Here is a 23902-nt window from a genome sequence, read left to right as displayed (position 1 = left end):
TTCTTAAATCTGAGCTGATGGTAATCATAAATACATAAATACTCCTGAGTAATGCAAATTTATCTAATATTAAAAATTAAATCTTTTAAATTAATATAAAGTAATTTATTAGAGAGACTGAAATAGATTTAGACATTTATACTTACAAATTATAAAATACAAAAGAAAAAACCAGAATGTAATAAACTTTATTAGAAAACAAGAGAGAACTAATTTTTAAAGATATTTTTAATAATGTACTTCAAGTTGCTTCCATTTGCCCTTGCAACCATCTTTACTGACTGATCTTGCTGTTCTCATTTTAGGCCAACCATCAATTTGTATTATTGCTGGTGGGTTTTTGAGTTAGGCAGACACATATATTAACTTTGGTAAAAAAAGTGTGTTTTGAGTCTGTTCATTTAGTATGTTTTGTACATTTGTTCATTTTATAGTCTGTTCATTCGGTACATTGTTGTGTGCATTAGTATATTTCATAATGTTTCAATTTATTAAGATATAATCTTTTTATTTATTTGAAGAATATCAAGACTGTTTGTCAATGTTGACAAGTATATGATTTGCTTCTAAGAGCGGGTAAAGTTGACTACTTTGTTGAGGAAAGCTTTTAAAAATTCATTGTACCTTTGTTCAAAGCTGCATACAATTTGACTAACATAAAGCATTGTGGAGCTGGAGTAGTTAAGTATTTCTTTCATGGTAATTGTAACATTCTTTTGTAATGATGTTTTTCTTTTTGTTTTGTTTGTATTGATTTGAAGACCATGTCGTTAAAGATTTCTCTGACTAAGTACGTTAATGAGATGTCTTTTGTTTTATTTTTATTTATTTTGTATAGGAATATGTCAATGAATGCATTTTATATCATTTGCACTGCTGGGAATTTTATAGTGCTTAGCTCTTCTATGCGTCTTTAGTTCTGAGATTGGCGTATTGAATAATCCATGGTGGACTATACTTCTTAAACCAGATAGTTTGTATGAGCTGGAATGGTTTGAGGTATTATGGATGAGAGTGTCTGTTATGATTTTGTGTATTTTGAAAGTGTAGTTTTGTTGGTTGCTTTTAGTAAAGGTGCAGTCCAGAAAATTATTTGGTTAGTGTGTTCATATTCAGCTGTAAAGTTTAACCTTATCATGTGTTTTGTTTTTGTTTGTTAATATTTATTTACAAAGTCTTGTGAAACTTGTAAGGGAACTCTTGTTCCCTTTGCATAATAAGATGGTGTTATCAGCATGTTATTTTGTGTTTGTTCTATGTGCTGCAGAAAGATTTCTGTTGATGGTGGAGGTAGAGAAAACCATAGGAAGGCAGTCAGATTGTATATAATATTTGTTTTGGGATATAAAAATAATTTTGTTTTGTAATAATATTAAGAATGTTTATTATTTCCGAGATGTGCTCTTGTGATACTTTGTTGTGTTTGAGTTTATCATTGAGAGTGATAAGTAGGTTGTGTTATTGGAATGTTAGTTTATAGATTTGTTATGTTGTTGTTGTTTATCCTTAAGTATTTTCTGTTATTTTTTATATCTACTGTAAGTTTATCTTTTTAACAAATTAAGGAACTACTAACTTGATTTCAATTTAGCTGCAATGTTTGTAAAGAGAAGTCCAAATAAGCAGAATGTAGGAAAACCAATAATCATCTTAATGTTTATATAAATTATTCTGTTAATATTATTAATGTTTTTAGGTATAAAAAATTGTTTAATATAATTCTTTGTTTATAGAGAATTCAAACAAGCTGTAATAAAAATAGTATATGTTCAATTAGAAATTTACTGAGAACCACAGGGTTGGTCTATGGTAAACTTGTTGTAAATCAGATGATTTCAAAGTCAGAAGTTCTTCGACTTCAAAGCAGAAAGTTTTAGGATCAAATCCTAATAAAGGTAGTTGCTTTTATTTGGATTTGAATACTAGATCATGGATACCGGGTGTTCTTTGGTGGTTGGGTTTCAATTAACCACATGTCTCAGCAATGATCAGCCTGAATTTATTCAAGGCTATACATTTATAAGTTCAGTTATATTACATTGAAAAGTCGCTGACTTTAATTGTGATGCAACTATAAAAAATAAAATTAAAAAAAGAAAAAAGTACTGAAAATTAGTTAATTATAATAATGATTTATTTTATGAAGTTAAAATACTCAAATGGCAAAATTACTTTCATGGAAAATTATTATAATCAAACATAATTTCATTTCAACACAAAACTCTTATATTTTTAAAAATATTCTTTCTAACCTTAATATCATAACCATAAATACCTTAATTCTAAAAGCTGATGAGTTATATATTTTTCACAAATAAATAAAAATAAATATATATATATATTATTACTAATAAATAAATAATTACTTTACATATTTATTATGCTTGTAGTGTTTGTTATTGATGTAGCTGCACAAATGCAGGTGATAAGTATAGAAAAAATTAAACTACATGCACTAACTATAACAAACTCTATGATTTTTATAAAAAAGCAGTGAAGATGAAATAATATTATTATACATGTTTCATTTGATTACAATGGGAAATATCTGTAGAAGTTGAAGTTAAATTTCTACTACTGCTTTCTAATTTGAAAAATTGCATCTGATGCTGGTATTTTTGACACAAAAAAATAAGTTGTAATAAAATTAATTACATGCTAAATTAGTGTTAAAAATAATTAATCTCTGCACATGTCAGTTTTCATTAATTTTATTCTAATTCTAGTTTTTGTCAACTATAGCCAATTTTATGTAAAATTGGCTACAGTAGACAATAACTAGAATTGGGTAATGCTAAATGAGCTAGTAGATACTGGCGGTCAAACAAACCAAGAAGATAGGTTCTCCTGACCACGTAGACACAAGCCTACAGTATTACCAACTGCAGGCCATGTCACAAGATATATCCAACAGTTCTTTTCAGGATTTGCTAACAAGAAATCTTGGACCTTCGGTCTGAATTTGCCACATAAATATGGAAAGCATAAGTTACTCTAAGAGCCAGTACTTATCGAAACTACTGAAGTCCGACAATATTGATATGGTCGAAATCCAGGAAACACATTGTAACACTGAGGAAAAATTGCGGAAAATGGGCAAAATACCTGGATATGAATTGCTTGGTGCCACATACCATGATGCGTATGGCATTGCTGCTTACGTTAGACATGATATAGAAAACACCACTCTCATCTCCACCATCATGGGCAATGAAATTCATAATGTTGTAGTTAAAATCAGAAGTATACCAGTTTGCAATATCTATAAATCACCAGCTGTCTCGTGGCCAACGTCAGTAATCAAAATACAACCTCACCCTGCGGTCTACTTGGGTGATTTTAAAAACCACCATGAGCAATGGAAATATAAGGATTGTGATGCGAACGGCGAGGCTCTGGTGAGATGGACTGAGAATGAGAATCTTAGTCTTGTCTTTGATGCTAAAGACCAAGTTACTTTTAGATCAGTGGCTTGGAGGTGGGAATATAACCTGGATTTATGTTTCACCTCAACTTACAGCAAAAGCTGGCCAGTCACCCGAAAAGTTCTCTGCGACTTTCCCCACAGCTAGCACCACTGCCCACTTATTATAGAGGTAGGTAGCCAAATTTCACTCGTGACCTCTGTACCCCGCCCTAGTAGCAGCAGCTACCCCGCCTCTGTACCACCAATCAGCAAAAACGACAGAAAATTTATTGGAGCAGTAACAAGTACCGCTAAGAAGTGCATATATTCTCTGCGAAACCCCCATATATTTCCCAGGGTGGTCCCAAAACAGCCAAGTTCTCTACCAAAGCTAGCCAAATTTCTGCCACAGAGGAAGAATTTAACGTAACTGATGCCTGGCATCAAGAATGGACCACAAAACAGAATAACCAAATCCCATGTACTACTCAAAAGCCGCTGGGTTTTGACTTGTTACGTAAGACATGGTCAACGCTAAACAGAATACGAACTCAGCATGGTAGGTGCACTTATTTCCTGTATAAATGGGGTAAATCACAGATGCCACTTTGTGGGTGTGGTGAAAATCAAACTGTTAAACACATCACAGAAGTTTACCCTAGGAGAGCTTATGAAGGGACTCCTGAATATTTCCTAATGGCAACTCCAGAATCAGTAGCCTATAGTAATTTTTTAGATGTTTGTTTGCAATATTTGACTGCAATTGTCGTTGTGTCTTGGTGCCATACGCTAAATAAATATGTAAAATTCAGCAGACCTTTGTAATTTATTAAAACTTTTTAATTTCATGTTTATTACTTCTTTTTTTGGCTTATTCTTCATCAGTTTAATTTATACACTTTTGAAGTGGTCCTAACAAATTTAAATATATCTCTTCTAGGTTAACTATTAGTTATTTTTCAGAGATTGTTATTATTTGTAAGAATTCTCTTAATCAGATATATTAGCCAAAACATCTTTCACCTATTACTCAATTACTATGTATAGATAATGTATGGTGTTAAAAATTTTTGAAAAATTTTTAGTTGCCACTATTATGCAAAAGCGGGTGTAACAATATTCATGAAGGAGATACTTTTTATAAATCATACAAATAGTTTATTTTAAATAAAAGATATAGCCAAACAGTAATAAATTACTAATTACAGTGAAGATAAGAGGAATGTAATGAAAACTCTCTTATTATTACTACTTTTATTCAAGAATTAAGCAATGACTAATGGAAGAGTAATGCTGACAGAAGAATAGGGAGGCTTTGTAAGTCTTCAATATGGAATAAAGTTTCTTTCAAAGGAAGGAGAAAATAATAAGAAACTTTAGAGGTGGGAAGGCCTGGAGAGTTATAAATTTAGCAGTTTGTTTGAGTTTGATGCAATTAATTTAACCTACTCCAGATTTGTATTTCACCCCTTTTATCTTCTTTACCGTATATATATATATATATATATATATATATATATATATATATATGTGTGTGTGTGTGTGTGTGGCGGGGGGGGGGGGGTTGTTGGGTTGGGTGTGTGTGTGTGTGTGTGTATTTCATGATGGGTAGATTTCACTTTTCTCTGAAAGATCAAACTATATTTTTTGATGAAATTGGTTGTTTAGATCTTTTCATGATTGGTAATACACAAAGGTTTATTTGCAGATCCCATTTATCTCCAGTTAGCACATCGTAATGGGTGAAATTTACTCCTAATACAGTGGTTAAAGATTATTAATGTTAAAAAATATATTCATTCTTTATATTATTATGTAGATATAGAAAAGAGATTTTCTACACCTTACAGCATATTATTTATGGTAATGTTATCAGTTTATTCAGTAGTAACTGTACCCACAATTTATTTTTTTGGTTTGAGTTGGAATAAAATTAAAAACTTTCCTGGAAAAAATATATTATTTAGAATATTTAAAAAGAAATAAGTTATTGGAGCTGTTATTTCAGCCGCAATTTTATCTTTAGAAATCTAACTGTAAGTTGTAAAATCCAGTAAGAAGTTATTTTAATGGCATTTCAATATATTTATTATGGTTTCACCTTATCATTTAAATTAATGGCACTGGCTTAGGAATAATTTGCTTAAGAATGATCAAGTTCAGTTGTCAACTGTAATTGAAATTATGAACTTTATTTGTAAATGAAAAACCAAAAGCAATAGCCGACAACACAGTTGTATGACTTTCCCGCCATGCGGCTGTTTTCTGATGTACGGCTTACACACGCAACTTAATTTAAAATGTATACCATTTCATTTAAATATAATATTTTTTTGTTTATTTAATTCAATAATTAGAACTAAAGCGCGAGCGCATACTGTATTTCATTTGCGCGGTTGAGGCCGTACTAGCGGCCAATTTAAATACTTTTTTATACTTTAAATATTATTCGTTATTTAATTCTACCGCTCACCTATGACGTTACAACACAGCTGGTGCCGCAGGCTAAACAGAAAAAAAGAGAGACGACTACAGCAGCTGTACGTCAGTACTACACTAGCGCTCCTTGTGGTGAGAGGGGGGGTACTAATGACACAATGTACCCACTAAATCACTAGTTTATTAGAGAATTTTTTGGGTGGGGGTGCGATTTTGCAATTTTTTTTGGAAAATATTTTTTAATTGCTAACAAATATGCCTAAGAAAAAAGAGCTTAATTAGGCGAAATCTCGAGATACTGAGGGTGACCTTACTCTACCCAAGGGGGTGAGGGTAGCCTCACCCCCTTGACCATTTAAGTTGATAATTTAATGACACAATGCCCCATATAATCTGGCCAAAGTTTTTTCGAGTAGTTCTGGGCATATAAGGTAATTAAGAGGCCAACACTCCGAACATACACACGTACGTACGAAGAGCTGAAAAATTTCCAACCGTTTTTTTTGTTTTCTGGGTTCCTTATGTGTCAAAACGTAAAGATCGGGGGAAAACCGCATATGCCCAAATTGGACCGATTACCATAGCAACAGGCGGGAAACTAAAATTTTGATTTTTGAAGATAATTGAATAAAAAACTCACTCACTTATCACTAAATTTAGTTAAAGCATCTCCATATAGCTGCAAAGTTCCGACGGGACGAGCCTCAACTTCTCTTGGAGACATCCAAGGAGGAGCAAGTGTTTCAACCACTAAAGTGAAACCAATAAATTTTGGAATGTGCGAACTTAATGGGTCACGTATTCCTTTAAGACTAACTGAAACATAACAAAAAATAGATTTAACAAAGATTACTTTAACATTTTAATGAAATTTAATTATTCTTAATGTACTAAAAATTAGTAAAGAATGACAATGAATTTTATGTTTAAATTAATTTTGACTTTCAACGAAATTAAAAAATAAAACAGACTTCGGAAATGCGCTAAAATGTAAAATATAATACTGTTTAATTCTTTAATTTCAGCTTATTGAAGTCGGCTCCAAATAAATAAAAAAAATATTTACCAAGATTAATTTTTGCATCTTTCAAAAGTCAAAATTTAAAAAAAATCCGAATAGCGTTATTTTTCAATTTTTGGTCCGTTTTTAAAAATAAATTTCATTTTTAACCATATTTCTAGAAATCTTTAAGTTTGTTGTTAATCTAAAATTCTTGTAGGCCTTTAAAAAAAGGTCGCCTTGAATGGAAAAAGACCGTTTACAAGAAGCTCAAAAGATGAAAAGGCTCTTTGATAAAAATTAGTCAAAGGAGCGGGGAGTAGTGATGTTAAGTAACTAGCTTAACTGAAGCTTAAGCTTCAGTTTCTCTGAAATAAAGAAATGTAAAATATTTACCTCGATTTTTCTTAAATTTAATAATTTTCTTAAAGTTCTTGAAAATCCTTTAAATATAAGAATGACTGTATCAAAATAAGCCTAAAATGTTTTACATAGTTTTGTCTGAAACGTTTTCTGCTTATGTAATCTGGAAGAAACCAGAAAATAAATTATAGAAGCAACTAAAACTTCTTCATTTTTAAAATCGGTTAAAAATTATTCGTTTGCAGCGAAGCAGTGTGACGCTTACCAGTCAAGAGTCATAAAACTACGCATTTCGGTAAGATTAATTTCTCTTTTTTATACAGTTATGATGTTAAAAGCTAAAAAAAATAATGAAGTGATTTTATCACTACTGATGATTTGTCCTTTCCAAGAACCATAGTAAAAGATGATCTATCCTTTCTTTTAACACGTACAGGTCTTTAATATGATATATAATATTGCGTGATTCTAATTTAAAGTTCAGATTAGTTGTACAGAATTTTATATCTTGTTCACTTGAATTTAATAATAATATGGAATGCTGAATAAATATTAAGAAGATCTTTTTAATGTCATAATTATTTTACACAATGAATTTACGATGTGTAAACAATAAAAAAGAAATTGATTTTTTAGATCATACATATATGTGACCTATATAAAATAATGGTTTTGTGTGTGTGTGTTGCCATGTACCCTTTCACACACATACCTGTTATTTTCTGTCTTCAATGATGGATGGGTAAAATGAAATGTTATAAAGACGGACAAAGCATTTGGTTAGACAGAGAGGAAATTTTACTCTTATGTCATCTGTCAAAAACGTGCTTCAGAACGCGTTGTTAGAAACGTGCTGTTAGTTGGAACGAATTTGATAGTTCTGAATTTATTGATTGTGGCAGGAATGTTATTTATTCATCTGAAAAGTTGTTAAGTAATAAAATTTAGCTTTGAAAATTTCACGCGAATTGTTTCTCGTAGAAACCATTACGCGGTACATCTTACAGAAGGTTTATACTTAGTATCATTATTTTTAAATTTGATTCTTTTTGTAACGATCAAATTTACATCTTTTGCTCTTTTATTTGCTTTTTAGTCTTATAAGAGTTAAGAATGTTAAATCAAAAGGAAATGACCATTTTTAACTAACTACACACGAATGTTTTAATAAAAAAATGACAAAGTGTACAGCTTCTTTTACTACAGTAATCCAATAGGCCTAAACCATTTATTTTTCAGGAAGCCAACAAATATCTTACATCACTGCCATACATTTACTAAGTTCAACATTTGTTACGTTTAGTAAATTATTACAGGCTAATGCTAAAAGTCAAGTTACCGTTACAGAATTTTTCTTTCTCAGTACTTGACTTTTAACTTTATCGATGCGCTTATTTTTTTTACATAAACAGTATACTGTGAGTTCCAAAAACGAGATAAGATTTAATGTAATCAGAGATGGATTTAACGTAATCTCTCCTACGCTCAGGCCTACAGTAAGGTACTGCCTAGTATCTTACTAAGTGTGTATTTATGTAGAATTAAAATTATATGTATTATTTTTTATCGGTAGTTTTTATATTTCAGAGTTAGATAAAAAAATACTATTACACTTGTGCAATTTTTATTAATAATTAATAACATTATTAGAACGCTTAATTAAAAATAAATATATTAGTATTTAAGCCAGTTTCTATTAGGCGTCATTATAGTTTTGTGAAAAGATAATTTTTTGAGAAATGCCTTTTACAAAGGTACACATAATTTATTTACTCCTGAAAGAGAGGAAGTAATTGAATAAATAAGACTTAAAAGGCTACGAATAGGACATACGAACCTAACATCTAGCTATATGTTAACTCGCGACAGTCAACCGGTTTGTGAGGAGTGTCAGGAACCGCTAACGATCAAACACTCACTGGAAGATTGCGTCTTGTATGGAGGTTTGCGTCGTCAATTTAAAATAGTGGGGGGAATAAACATCGTTTTGCGAAACGATGAATGCGCTGTCAGAGCCCTGCTATCTTTTCTTTCTGCAGCGAGTCTCTTTTACAGTATTTTAATTTAATTTTGAACGGCATCCCCTCCGAATATTTCTATGTCCGGTGGTAAAATTTATTTAGTTATTTATTTTTTCCATCTGTTTTGTGCTGACTGGGAGCTTTTACATGTCACTAGTGTATTTTCTTTCGGTTGTGGTTTTATTTTAGGAATTGGCAACGGCTAATGACCTTAGTAGTCGATCCCCAAGAAATACAAAAAAATAAAAATAAATAAAAAATAATAATAATATCTTAAAAAATGAAAGTCAATCACAAAATCACAGTAAAAATTAAAAACCACTATACGATTTTAATTTTTAACGCGCTTAAGTCGGTTTTATTTTTTTTTTTGTGAAACTTAAATTTTCTGTTATTTTCTTTAAAAAAAAAAAAGTTCCACTTTCATGACCGTTTCGAGCGAGGTGGTTTTCGTGATTCCCGAGACTCCAGCTTTGGATCTTTGGGCCTCCAGGTAAGAGAGTCTGTGGAGAGGTGAAAGGGCAAAACAAAGCACCAGGACTGGCTATTATTAATGAAAATATTGCAAGAGAGTTGAGATATGCTACTCATCATTGGAAACATGTTTTCATCCCGAGTATGAGAAGGTGGATCTGCCAGGGGTATGGGGAGGATAACTTCTGGCTTATGTAGCTCCTAACGGGTCATGGAAGTTTCAGTGCTTACCTAGCGAAAAGAAGAGAAGATGCACAATGTGACAACTATGGTTTGGATGACACAGTTAGTCACAACTTCTTTGAGTGCGCCAGGTGGGCTGAGAAGAGACAACGATTCATTAACATCACCGGAGAACTTCGTGCTGTCAACCTGATAAGCAAACTATTAGAGAGTGAAACCTGCTGGAAGGCGATATCAGTCATGAGCAGAGAAATTCTTCTGATTAAGATGGCAGAAGAGGGTCGTTAGCGTTAATGGCTTTCGGGAGGGGCGGGGATGAGACACCTGGAAGGGGAGGTAGTTGGGGTTCCTCAGGGGTTGCCGGTACTGTTAATGCGCCCAGGATTCTCTGAACCGTTCAATAGAGTCCCGCAAGTAATACGACATGCCCTTGAGTTATGCCGAACGACGGATATCGGGGCATGTCGTACTAGGTTTTTAGTCGGTGAGAGCCCGATCCTGCCGACTGTACGAGCAGGCGGCGGCTGGATGATCTTTCTTCTCTTCTGATGAAGAAAAGCATGATTTCTTTGGAATTCCAGGCCATTAGTCTATATAAATTCTTATATCTTAAATTTTCCAACTATTTTTTTTTCGAATTTAGCATGAAAATATTTTAAATATCATCATTAAATCAGACTATGTGTCATGACGCTAATGTCCAGTTCTAACCAATGATACGAGTATATAAAAAAACTGAAAAATATCTTTAGATCGTCTACGTTTTATTCATTTAAGCAGCTTGAGGAGGCCAACAACCATCAATTAACTCCTCTTCTATCTAAAAATGGCCTACAATAAATTAAATACAAATATCGATGCATAAATTGCAAAAACAAAATTACGCTCAAAAATCTTGCTTAAGGTCTAAAATTAGGTAACTGTTTTGATTGTCAAACAATCATTGTCAGTTGACACTGTGGAAAAAGATAAATACAAAAAGGTGTCTATTTAATTACGTATTTAGATTAAAATTAATAAAAGAAGAAGAAATAATTTAAAAAAAAAAAGATAAAAAATATTGATTACAAATAGACAGAATTTACGAAACAACGTAATTAAACGACATCATACAAGCAACTCTTGTTTTAAGCAATCCCTCTAAAAGCTTAAATTTAACTTACAAACATCTAATCTACTGAAACTTTCAAAAAACATTGTCCGCCCATTTTTTAAAAATTAAGATTTATTATATAAATGTGTGTGTGTGTGTATATAACTTCTTTACTTTTAGTGTTTTAAGAAGCTGTAGATTTTATGCTTTCCGAGGTTGTATAATTTAAATGTAGTAAGAAAATTAGTTAGTTAATTTTAGGATTATGTTAATGAATATTTAATAATAAATTTTCATTTCATTATTTTCGTAACAAGTTATTAAAATAATCTTTGTAACATTTAAATTTTTAGTGCGGTCTAGATAACAGCCTGTTCACAGATTAATTAGTCATAAACTTTTAATTTTTAAAATATAATTTGTGCGAGAATCAGGTTAATTAATCTGAAAATATTTACAGACAATAAATAGGCATTTCAGTTGTTGATTTTTTTTTTTTTTTTGTTTAACCTCCGGGATTACCGTTAGGTATTGCTGCAGAGGATGAAATGAATGAAATTTTTGTAGCGTATGAGAAAATGCCATGCCTGACTGGGATTTGAACCCGGGACCTCAGGATGAAAGTCTGAGACGCTACCACTCGCGCCACGGAGGTCGGCGCGACCTCGTTAATTTGTCGTTTTGTAATTGGGAAATCGTTAACCTAATTTCATAAAAGAAGAACAAAAATATTGGTCTGAATTTTTGTTTAGTCCTTTTGTTTTGTTTGTTCTTAAGCCGTTTACTGGAAAAAAAGGGAGATTCACGAAAATTATATTTTAAGTTGTTCATATTTTACTATGGTTGAACGTAATAAAACTTATTTTTCATTGCTTGGTTGTAACATAAACCCCACCCCTTTCCTACCAACTGCTTATACACAGTTAATAGAATGAAAAGATTGTTTACTGCAGTGCGAATAATGTAAAGAAATTATAATTTTATTACTTATAGTAAAATGATGTATTTATTAATATCATCACGTCCGGATTATTATAGAGTCTATTATCGTTAATTTAGACGACTGCTAATAAAATTATTTATGTCATTGGTTTTCAATTAGTAAATTGATTCTGTAAAAGGCTAATAGTAAAATAAATCTACGTTTGTTGCAAATTACATTGCCCACTATTCATTTAATTAATTAAATAACTGATTGATATTTCATTACACGAATAGCGCATTTTTAAGCAATCTAGTAGCTTTTGCAGGCTTAATGAAAATTACATTTTTTTTAAAAGTACCTGTTCATCAGAATCAGGAAAACATTGATGGTTTTTCTTCCTTTTTTAAAAATAAATGATTGATTTGACTGATTGCCTTAGTTTTAATTCAACCTTTTTATTGTAACATAACAAAATTAAATTGAATGATGGAAATCTTGTAAAATGAATAAGCTAATTTTTAAAATGCGAGTGTCGATTATGCAATACATTTTATAAAAACAATATATTAATTAAACGGAAATTGAAGTTGGCAAAAGTAAATTCAAGTTGTACACGTGTTTCATAAATAAATGTAGGGTTGAGGTGTTTAGAAGAGGACAGGAAGCCGGCCGGCCGGTCATCTAACGTAAGTTCCATGTAAACAGAATTCCTTGCACCGGGAATGTTTATCGTAGTGGGGTTCAGGGAGAATGGGTATTTGAAATTGTAGGAAGAGAAGTGAAAAACAGTGAGTGCGTTGTTTATTTTGGTTCGATTCCAAGTTTGTTTCAATTGATGCGATGGGTAGGTCAGTGGGACGTCTATGCCAGAAATCTTTATAACTTTATTCCTCGTAAATCAATTCGATTAGATTAACTGTGTTTATTTTTACGAGTATATTAAATTAAAACAAAATTCCTTTCTCGCTTATCACTTTTTCATAGCCAGATATAATAGTAATAATAGTAGAAAATTTATTAGTTGCATAATTTAATTGATAATTATTTTTAAACCACCTATTTTCCTTAAAAAAATATTTTTGTATTTTATCGAAACATTGACAATATCCAGTAATCTATTTAGAAGTCTTTGACTTCTATAAAAATTTATGAGTTCAAAAGTAGGATGCAAAATAATACTATTATTTATTACCGGATAATCATGTACTTAATTCCCAAAATTTGAATAGTTTACCGTAAATTTAAAACATGCAACGCTAAATTTCTAAGGTACAAGCAGTAAACGAACGATATGTATTCACAACCAAATTCAAATACTCTTAAAGGCATAGTTACTTAATCGGAGCTGTAATCTCACGTACATTCTTGGTACACTTTGACCGCTGTGCTTCAAATACTGAACAGCATCAGGAATTTCAGCATAAAAGTGAACGATAAGGATTGATAAGTTATTAGAGTAGAGAGAGTATACATAATATATTCTTAAATTTTATTTGAAGTTAATCTATTTTTCGTAGTAACAGAGACAACATTGAAAAAATTTAGATTTTAAAGAAAAATTTGCATTATAAATTTAACTTCACAGCTCGTTAACTACAAATCAATTTTCTTAACCTTACCATCACAAATGCAACCGTAAAATACTCTTATTTCAAAATGTATAAAAATAATATATTGTGATTCTTAGACTACTCAACACATCCATCAGAGACATTACTTAATTTAGCATATAAAATACAATTACAAGCAAATATGAGCATTAATTCACTTTACTTAAAGTAAATATGAATAAAAACAAAGACGTACGTAAATATTGTTTAAAAGTTAATTTTATAAAAAAAAAAAAATATATATATATATATGTGTGTGTGTGTGTGTGTGTGTGTGTGTGTGTGTGTGTGTGTGTGTGTGTGTGTGTGTGTGTATATATATGTGTGTGTGTGTGTGTGTGTGTGTGTGGTGTGGTGTGGTGTGTGTGTGTTATTAAATGGCCATATTAAACTCATATAAAATGAGTTTAAAAACTCATAACTCATTAAACTGATATAAATGAGTTTATTTATGTCATATGTATAAAAACTTTGCCAGTGTTTATAAATAGTTTATTTAGATGGCAAAGTTATACAATACCTTGCAAAGCTTTTTCATTCATTTCAAACGTTAAGGCCCTGACTTTAATTAAAAAAAAAAAAAATTAATTTAAAAGAGTATTGTTTAAAAATAATTAAAAAATAAAGTTATATAACTATAGAAAGTAACGAAAAAAATTGGTTTTCATTTTGAACCAGGAATATAATAATATAGATTGTTTAATTTTAATAGCCCTTTAAATAATGAAGAAAAATCCAAAAAAAATATTTAATGACAAAAATAAAGAAAGCCAAAAAAAAAATTAGAGTTGGGAATAAATTTTAAGAAAAATATTCGTGTATAGGTTAAGTTTAATAAATTTTCTTAGGTAAAGTTTTCTATAAATCTAACACCCCCTTCAAGAAAGGCAAAAATAAGAAAAAGAAAATTTTCAATAAACGTTTTCTACATTTACGTACTTGAGCCAAATTTAAATAAAATCGATTGGATCAAACCTGATATATAAAGCCAAAGCAGTGCGACACTATGTACATACATAAATTTGGGCCAGGAATATAATATAGATTTTCGATATGCTACCCAACTTAATGAATTTTGAAAAAAATAATAATATGATCAACGCCCCATATATGTATATATAGAAACATTTGAGCCAAATTTAAAGAAAATCGGTTGGGTCAACCCTAAGACAAAAGGCAGTGCGACACACGTATTTAAATTTATACCTAAATTTAGGCAAGGAATATAAATTGTTTTAATTAAAATTAAAACAATCTATATTATAGATTTAATTTCGAGCTTTTGTGGTGAAGTAATTGAAAAAAAAATTATATGTATAAATTACTTGTGCTCCAATATGAGTATTTGCAATATTATTAGTATTATGTGTATATATGAGTATTTGGAGTACCTATGGGCTGAGCTACTAATAAAATCATTTTTACTAATAACTGAAAGTATGGACTTTTTAAAAATGCATTTAACATTTTCATAACACTGTTAGTCACGTCATAATATTTTGAATAATAATTTGTTGTCTTAAAAAATAAAATAAAAAAACACAGTAATTTGTTTTTTTTTGTTTAGATAAATTATTTTGATTCTAAAAATTAAAGATTTGAAAAAAAAACACGATTTTTGACGTGATTACCGTAGTTTCCCCTTTAGTATAACTATTCTAGCTAAATTCGCCGGGAAAGTAATAAATACAATAATCTATAAAAATTACTTTAGAAATTTAATAAAAAAGATACTAAAAAGCTGACTAATATTAATTAAAAACTTTCAGAACATCGAATAAAATAATTCAAAATAAACCATCACAAATAAAAGACGCTTACCAGACAAACAAAATGCCCAATGCCCCAGGACTTTACAAACTAAGCTTCTCCAACCGTACAAACGGTTACATTGGACAAACAGAACACAGCTTCACACAAAGGTGCAACTAATACATGAAAGCATTTCATAGTAAACAGAGGGTTAGCATTTCCTAACCACTTTAGAAACAGATCATACATACAGTAACACTAACGATTCAATCATCTAACTAGTTGTGCTACATGTACACAATAAGCGGTCACGTCTAGAGACATTTGAAAATAATAAAATATACAAATACATCACTACACAAACATAGAGGAACTAAATTAACATATCAAATTAAAATCTAATGAACTTTTTACATTACATCTTAAGTATGTGTCTTTCTGACAAAAAAGCAAAATCTCCAAAAAATAATTTTAGCCCGAACTACAGGCAAGAATAGCAGTCTAGTAACATAATGACTACAAATGAACTGAAAATGTTTTGACGTTAAGTTAATAAAAAATAATTAATAAGTACTATAATTAATTACTACCGATCTAGAGGAGTGGTAGTGTCTTGGTCTTTAATTCGGAGATAACGGGTTCGAATCCCGGTCAGAGTGTATTTCACACGCTAGAAAATTTCAATTTCATATTCCTAGGGTAAAAGCTTCGAGCCTTTGTAGTGAATTAATTATAGAAAAAAATTATATGTGTAAATTACTAGTGCTCCAATATGAGTATTTGCAATATTATTAGTGTTACATGTATATTTGAGTGTTTGGAATATCTATGAGCAGAGCTACTAATAAAATAATTTTTATTAATAACTGAAAGTATGGAAATTTTTTAAAATGTATTTAACGCTTTCATAATACTGTTAGTCACGTCATAATATTTCGAATAAATAAGGACAAACCAGCGTTTCTAAACATTCTTTTTTTAGATTATGTTAGTGAAAAGCTCATTCTCAAAATTAGAGTAATAACAAATACAAAATTATTCTAATAACAATTATAATAACCGGTTATTAATGTAAATAATTACTTTTTGGCGGTTTTTCCAATAAAGATTTACTCTAGAGGACCCTAGCTTATAAATTATACTTATAGAATTGCGGATGTTAAAATCCGATGTGAGATTAGTGACCAAGATTTGAGTGTGCGATTCAATCTTTAAATTATATATTACGTGCTAACATTGCTGATAAGATTATTTCTAAGGCCAGAAGGATTTTAGGATGATTTATTTTAGTCACCAGAGGATTCCTCACGGTAAATATCATTTTTTAAATTATATAATGTTACTGGTTATTGTCAGGCTTCTTACTGGATTAATACTTATCGCTTGGAAATATCGAAGAGAGATGCCAAATAATAAGACTGAAGCAATCCAAAGGAGATTATCAATATTGCGATAACGAAGATTAATTGAGAGAAGTTTCTCTTATGAGAATGGTTATCTTAAATTAAGCATTTAAATTTAAGAATGAGGGAAATATAAGATATCTATTAATTAGTGGTTATACTAATCTGATACCTTTCCTACAGGGCTCCATTTTCCAAAACGAAATCTGTTTATTCACAAAAGTACTGATGAATTCTGACTTATGGAGAGATGCTCTGAAAATTAAATAAGGTAAATTGTAATGTTACAGCTGTGATCCTCAACGGTTCAGAATAAATTGATTATTTCTCGATGAAATGTATTTATGACTTGCGTATTTTTTAAATTCTATTTGAGTATTTAGATTTATCTAATATATAATTTATCTACTTTTCCTTATGTGTTTTCGACTATCTCTTTTCAGTGAGGATATATATATAAGAGCATTAATAAAACGTATGTTTTCTAAATAGTTGTTTTTATCACTCTTTTTACTCGTACAAACTACTTTAAAAATATATTTGTATAAGGAATAAACCTCATAAATTAGTTTTAAAATCTGGTTTGCAAAATCCTTTGAAATGTTTAGTCTTTAATATAAAGTGGCAGAAGTAGATTTGTTAGTGAGATACATCAGCGAACTTCGTAAAAGATTTTTTTCGTTCTTTTATAAAATTTTGAAGGAAATAACGTTATGCTTGGACCTGTATTAGATTTTTTGTATTGGTTTAATGAGCCAATCGATAAAAAATTATTGTTGAGTACCAAGTGTTTTTCATAGCCTGAAAGTAAAAAAGGAAATACCGTATCCAAAACATGGATTAGATTTATGTTTGATTAGTTTATCAGACCCTTCTTACAAGTATATTTTAGAATCGATTTTATCAAGTAGGTAAGTCAAGTTAATACATTTATCTATTTGAATGGGGAGAAAATTGTAATTAAGTTATGATTATGATAGTGAAGGCATCATTATTAAATATTTATCATCCTCGCGTATATTCCTGTCTAAAGTACAATGCTGTCTCATGGGCTCCCTCAAAAAATCAGGAAGAGTTTTTAAAATAAAAAAAAAAAATGGGCTATCAGATCACTATCTGGCGCTCATAAATATGAATGGCATAGAACGATATTTAAAAAATTAAAAATGCTGATTATTCTTCTTTTTTTTCATATTTATGAATGTACAATTTTTGCTAAAAAGAATAGGTCATTTATTTAAAAAAAAATAATAATAATATCCACCTTTACCAAACCAGATAATGGAACTCGTTTCGCATAATTCATCACAATTCTTCAGATTACGAAATTATGCTTCTATTGCAATTTTTAATAAATTACTGAACCATTTGAAAAATCTTTCCACAAATTATTTAAACTATAATTAAATGAATATATTTTGCGGAAAAAATATTACTCTGTCGATGAATTTTTGAATATTACGAATTATAAAAAACCCTGATTTTTCTGCATCCCTTTCAACGTGTTCATAAATATGTGCTTAAAATATTCAATTGCGCCTTCTGAATTGTGAACTGTTTTATAATAGTATTTTTATAATTAATGTATTTACATTCTTTCATATGTTTGTATTTAAATAATTAATATGAACTATTATCATATATATTTTGAAATACCGTCTAATCGCGTCTAATGACGTGATCTGAATATTATTGTGTCCGATCAGAATAAAAGATTTATTTATATATTTTGAAAAAATATTTTTCAATAATATTAATATAAAAATATAAATAATATTAATATTTTAATATTTTTCAATAAAAGTCATATTGAATAGAGGCAACAGTGTACAATGCACGTATGGTTGTTTCAGTAAATTTTTAATGTAAATTTATTAAAAAATTAATTGTAAATTTATAAATAGTCCAATTTAACGTTGTTCTTTATCAGTTTAAGAACTATCAGTTTTAAATGTCCTTTTTCGTAATTGTTGTTAAATCAGCCATTAGTAAGCGCTGAAATATCTTAAAATATTTTTTTGATAGGTGACTTTTTAGTAGTATTTATTCTGATATCAAAATATCGTATCACAATAAATTTTACTTTACCGTCTAGCACTATAACAAAGCTATACCTGTAGAAGGGAAATTATTGTAATTTGTCCAATTTGGGCATATGCGGTTTTCACCGGATCTTGACGTTTTGACACCTTACCCATAATAATGGAAATTTTCTGGATGTTAATGTTCGTCTGAACGTAAGTTCGGTGTTGGCATCTAAATCACCTTATATCTCCAGAATTACAGGACCGATTTTGATCAAACTTGGTCAGATTTCTTCTATGTATGAGGCATTGATGCCATTATATTTTCAACTTAACAGGTCAAGGGGGCGAGGCTATAGAGAAAAGTTACTCTCAGTATCTCGAGATTTCGCCTAATTAAGGTCATATTTTTCTTAGTTATATTAGTTAACAGTTAAAAATAATAATATTTGCAGAAAATGGATTTTTTCAAAGTCGCATCCTCACCCCAAAAAATACTCTAAACTAGTGGCTAAGTGGGCATACTGCGTCAATAATACCCCGTGTCACCATAAGGAGCGCTAATGTAGCACTGACATACGGTATGCGCACGCGCTTTAGTTAGAATATTGAATTAAATAAACGAAAGAATATTATATTTACATAAAATGATAAATATTTTAAATTAAGTTGTGTGTGTAAACCGTGCCTCAGAAACAACCCACAGTTGCACGAATTTCCTAGAAAGCGGCTTTTGCCGCGTGATGGGAAAGTTCGACAACTGTGTTGTCAGCTTTTTTCTTCGTAATATTGTTGAGGAAATATAGAAAAAAACATTGTACTTATTTTTTGTCAAAGAATATTTCAAATCTGGTGATCGGGACACCAGTGATAAAGTTTCAAGCGTAAAATATCACGATTATTTTTCAATAAATTATGTAATCTCTTGGATTTTTCTGCATTATTCTGTTTACTTTTGTGATTTTTTTTTATTGTTTTGAATTTTGTATTATGTGAGAACTCAGAGAAAAATAAATGAAGAATGTGTCCCGTGTAAGGTATACTATAGCTTTTTAGGGTGGAAAAACGAAAATTTTAGATTCCTCTAATTTTATTAAATTTCTTAACTTTCTATTATATTTAATTTTTTTTTTTCTTTAAGAAGAAATAGCTGCAAAAATGGTAGCTTTATGTAGTTAAAGCTTTTTTCATAAATCACAGGCTTTTTTCTGCAAATCTCTATGAAAAACGACAAAAAAAATTTCAGAAAATTAATGTCACGTTTAATGGCTGACTGAATTTAATTTTATATTGTTTAAGCGGTTTCACATTAAACTTTTACACATAAATAGATAAATTTTGTTATTTTGGCTTGAAAAATATGATTATTATATCATTTTGATTTTATCAAAGAATTTGTCACTTGCATGATTGAGACAAATCGTTTAACAATTACAACATGAAAGTTGGTGCAGGTGTGCTACGTTACAATACTAAATTCATAGTTTACATAATATGTGCAAGCTTATTGTTCGACGCAGTAACCCTCCATCCATATTCGGGTAACAAATCAACCTTGTACTTGATGTTAATTTTACTATTAACGCTATTTTTTTTTATATTTATTATTTAAAGTAATTCTATGTGAATAAATGGTAGGTAGATTTGTATATCTTCGTTAAACAGTATGTAATTTCCTTAATCTATTTTACATACACACTTAATTGATACGGCAACGTGGGATCGATCAAGATTTTTATTTATAAGATGAAAAAAATAATTTTTATAAAATGCCATTTTAGGGGCATATAAGGAACGCAAGGCATATACAGAGTGTCCCATATAAAACGCAACGCATCAATCACTCATCCATGAAATTTCAAAAATCAAGCTTACTCCCTTACTCGTTACTGAAATGGACTCGTCCAACATCTGAATATCGCGACGACACAGTAAAACACTACCGATAGTAACAACAATGCAATCATAACGTTCAGTGTATTGCTAGAGACAAGATGGTGTTTTCGCTAGATGAACGTGTTTTCATTGTTGAGTCGTACTTCAGTACGAAATCAGTGGTTGCAGTACAAGATTTGTTTCGCCATAAATACCCAGATAAACCAGCTCCTAACAAAACATCAGTATTAAGATTAGTTGCAAAGTTTAGAGAGACTGGTTCTGTTAATAACAAGGAACACAAAAGATCTGCGTCAGTGTTGAATACAGATACAGTCACTGAAATCAAAGACCGATGACTCGCCTCGCCAAATAAATCAATCAGACGTTTGTCTGCTGAAATTAATTTGTCTAAATCAACTGTTCATCAGGCGACCAAACAATTACAATTAAGCCCTTATCGCATTCAAACGGTTCATAAACTTCTTGAGCCCGACAAAGAAAAACGGCTACAATATTGTCAATGTTTCCGTCGATTTCTGCGTGAGGGAATTAATGTTATGGATTCGTTATTTTTCACAGATGAAGCACGGTTTCATTTGGATGGCTCTACGTAAACAGCCAAAACAGTAGAATTTGGAGTGCTGAAAATCCCCACGTTTATCACGAAAAACAATTACACCCGCAGAAGTTGGGCGTGTGGTACGCGATATCGCGGAAGAAAATAATAGGTCCTTTTTTTTCAAGTACACCATTAATACAGAACGATATCAGGATATTTTATTTCAGTTTATTGCAGTCTTGGAAGAGGAAGACAGACACTGCTGGCTACAACATGACGGTGCGACATCGCACTACGCAGGTTCAACCTCTGATTTCGTTGAGGAATTCTTTGGTAATCGTGTTATCGGTCGAGGCTTGTGGCCACCAAGATCTCCAGATTTGACTGCGGCGGATTTTTTTCTATGGGGTTACCTCAAAGAAAAAGCCTACAGCAACAAACCACGAACACTTGAGCAATTGAAAGTCAATATTGAACAAGCTGTATTAAATATCCAGCGACAAACTTTGAAAAAATTTGCAAGAAACGCTGTAAAAAGAATTGAAGCTTGTATTCAAGAAGATGGCGGCCACTTCCAACATTTACTCTAAATGTAAGGTAATGGATAGTAATAATAAAAATTACATTTACATTTACACATGCCTTTTTATTATTTCTAATACCTACCAATATAAGGTTGGGTTGCGTTTTATATGGGACACTGTATTTCCACTTTTTCGTTAAAAAAACAGGAAATAATATAAATTTATTTTACAGCTGTTAGAAGCGACTGCAAATAAGCTAATTAAAAATTCTAAAATAATAAGAAATATTTGAACCAGTACGAGAGACCTTCCACGTGAGTTTTTTACGATTAGAAGATCATCTTTTTCTAAATTTCAAAATACTGTTTCGTAGAAATTATGTTTCAAATATTATGTTATTATTTTCAACATATAATAAAATTGAATTAAAACAAAATTATATAACAAAAATTTGAAATTGGAATATCTGACTTTATAAAAGTACTAATTATAAGAAAGGAAAGAGGATTTAACAAACCTTAATGATCTTTCATATCACAGCATGAAGCTAATTTAACAATATTTTAATTAGGTGTGATTCTTACCATTCGAAATAATATTTAGATTAATTTTCTACAATATAATAATTTTAACATTTTTTGTAAGGTCCAAGGGAAATAAGGAAAAGATAAGGGATAAAAACTATATTAAAAAACAAAAAACACTCTATTAATTCAAAAATGCAGTATTCCTTTTTTATCTTTAAACTATTATATCATTTATCTTTAGACAAGAGATTAGTAGGTTTATGAAACGTGAAGTAAACGTTTTTGGATAGATGATCGGGGTAAAAATTCACAAATTTCTTTCATTCCTAGTTTTTTTTATACGATTGTACTTCGCAAAATAAAGAATAAATTATGTATTTTTTATAATGTTGGTTACTGTTTTTTTTATAATCCCTCTGGATTTATGAATTAGTAACTGTTGAACAATTAAAAAAATATTAACCTTTATTACTACAATGAAATTTTATTAGTCAAGTCCAATATTACATGTAAATGATCGTAACAAAGTAAAACTTTATAAAAATATATTATTTTTATAATCAGTTTTATTTCAATTCAGCTAAAAAATGTTGAAAATTATATGTTTCAAAATTATAAGTATTATAATTTACATCGAAATTCTACCAACGACAAAAGAATGTTCAATATTTAGCCAGTTTTAATATCTCGTTTCAAATATTCCTTTCAGTTTAACGAAACTGATATTGATTATTTAAAATTCAAAACATAGGTAAGAAGAGATAAATTTTTATCTACGATCTTTAAATTTAATAGAATTAAATGTTATGCCGCTTTAACATTTGTTCATCTGTTTGAGTGCCTGTGTGTAGATTTTTGAAGTGTATTTATATTTATCATCCGTTCTTTCAATTTCGTCAAACTCATCGAGATTTAAAAAGTTTTGATTAAATTTAATAAGTTAAATGTAATGATATTGGTGAGAACTTTATTCTTAATAAAAAAAAATAAATAGATTTATTTAAAAATAAATATTATTGCCGCACTACAATCATTTTTAGTACATTTCATCCTTTATCAGTTCTATAGCTTAAGACTATGTATACAGAGTGTTTATAAAATGGTGGGCTGGCTCTACTTTTTCGGATTCTATTCGTAAAACTAAACAAAAAATATCCTTAGGAAAAATGGCGATTTCTCCTTCGTTCTCTCTCTGTCCGCCATTTTGTTATTTTTATATAAATATTTATATCTCAAGTTCAAATAGACGAATTACATTAATATTTGGTAAGCATCTTGGTAATAAAGTTTTAAAATTAGAAAAAAATCAGGAATTAAATACTTTTGCAAATTACAACATGGCGGCCATGTTTATTTTTTAATCCGTTATAACTCTTAAATATTAGTTTTATCAAAATTTATGTTATTTACAAAATATTAAGCCTTTTATTTTGAACAAAATGACATTTTATTTTTTTTAAATAAGTTAACAAATAGCTGAGTTATGGCAGAAAATTGATGTTGTATTTTTCCGTCTGTTTTCAAGTCTGTTTTTATATTCTATTTAATTCTCAAAGATAAAACAATGTAATACTATACAAAGCTATCTCTATTTGTGATTATAGCATATAAATAAACTTTCCCTAAATGGTAACAAAAAAAGTGATGGTAACAAGAAAATCAATGAAAATTCATATAAAACTAGCTAATATATTCCTTCAAGCATCTTGTGAAAATAAGAT

General features: G+C 30.0%; 1 protein-coding gene across 7 annotated transcripts in view; it reads right to left on the bottom strand.

Annotated features, from left to right (window-relative positions):
- LOC142318828 (spondin-1-like) overlaps nt 1-23902 on the bottom strand; it is a 173864-nt gene that overhangs the window by 62076 nt on the left and 87886 nt on the right. For all 7 annotated transcript variants that reach the window (XM_075355352.1, XM_075355350.1, XM_075355356.1 and 4 more), the window contains exon 3: nt 6490-6661. In XM_075355352.1, the coding sequence (XP_075211467.1) occupies nt 6490-6661 (172 nt within the window). The remainder of the gene's footprint in view (nt 1-6489; nt 6662-23902) is intronic.

This window comes from Lycorma delicatula, chromosome 2, assembly GCF_047948215.1.
Source record: "Lycorma delicatula isolate Av1 chromosome 2, ASM4794821v1, whole genome shotgun sequence".
In the NCBI taxonomy this organism is placed as follows: domain Eukaryota; kingdom Metazoa; phylum Arthropoda; class Insecta; order Hemiptera; family Fulgoridae; genus Lycorma; species Lycorma delicatula.
This window is presented reverse-complemented; position numbering and strand designations above follow the sequence as displayed.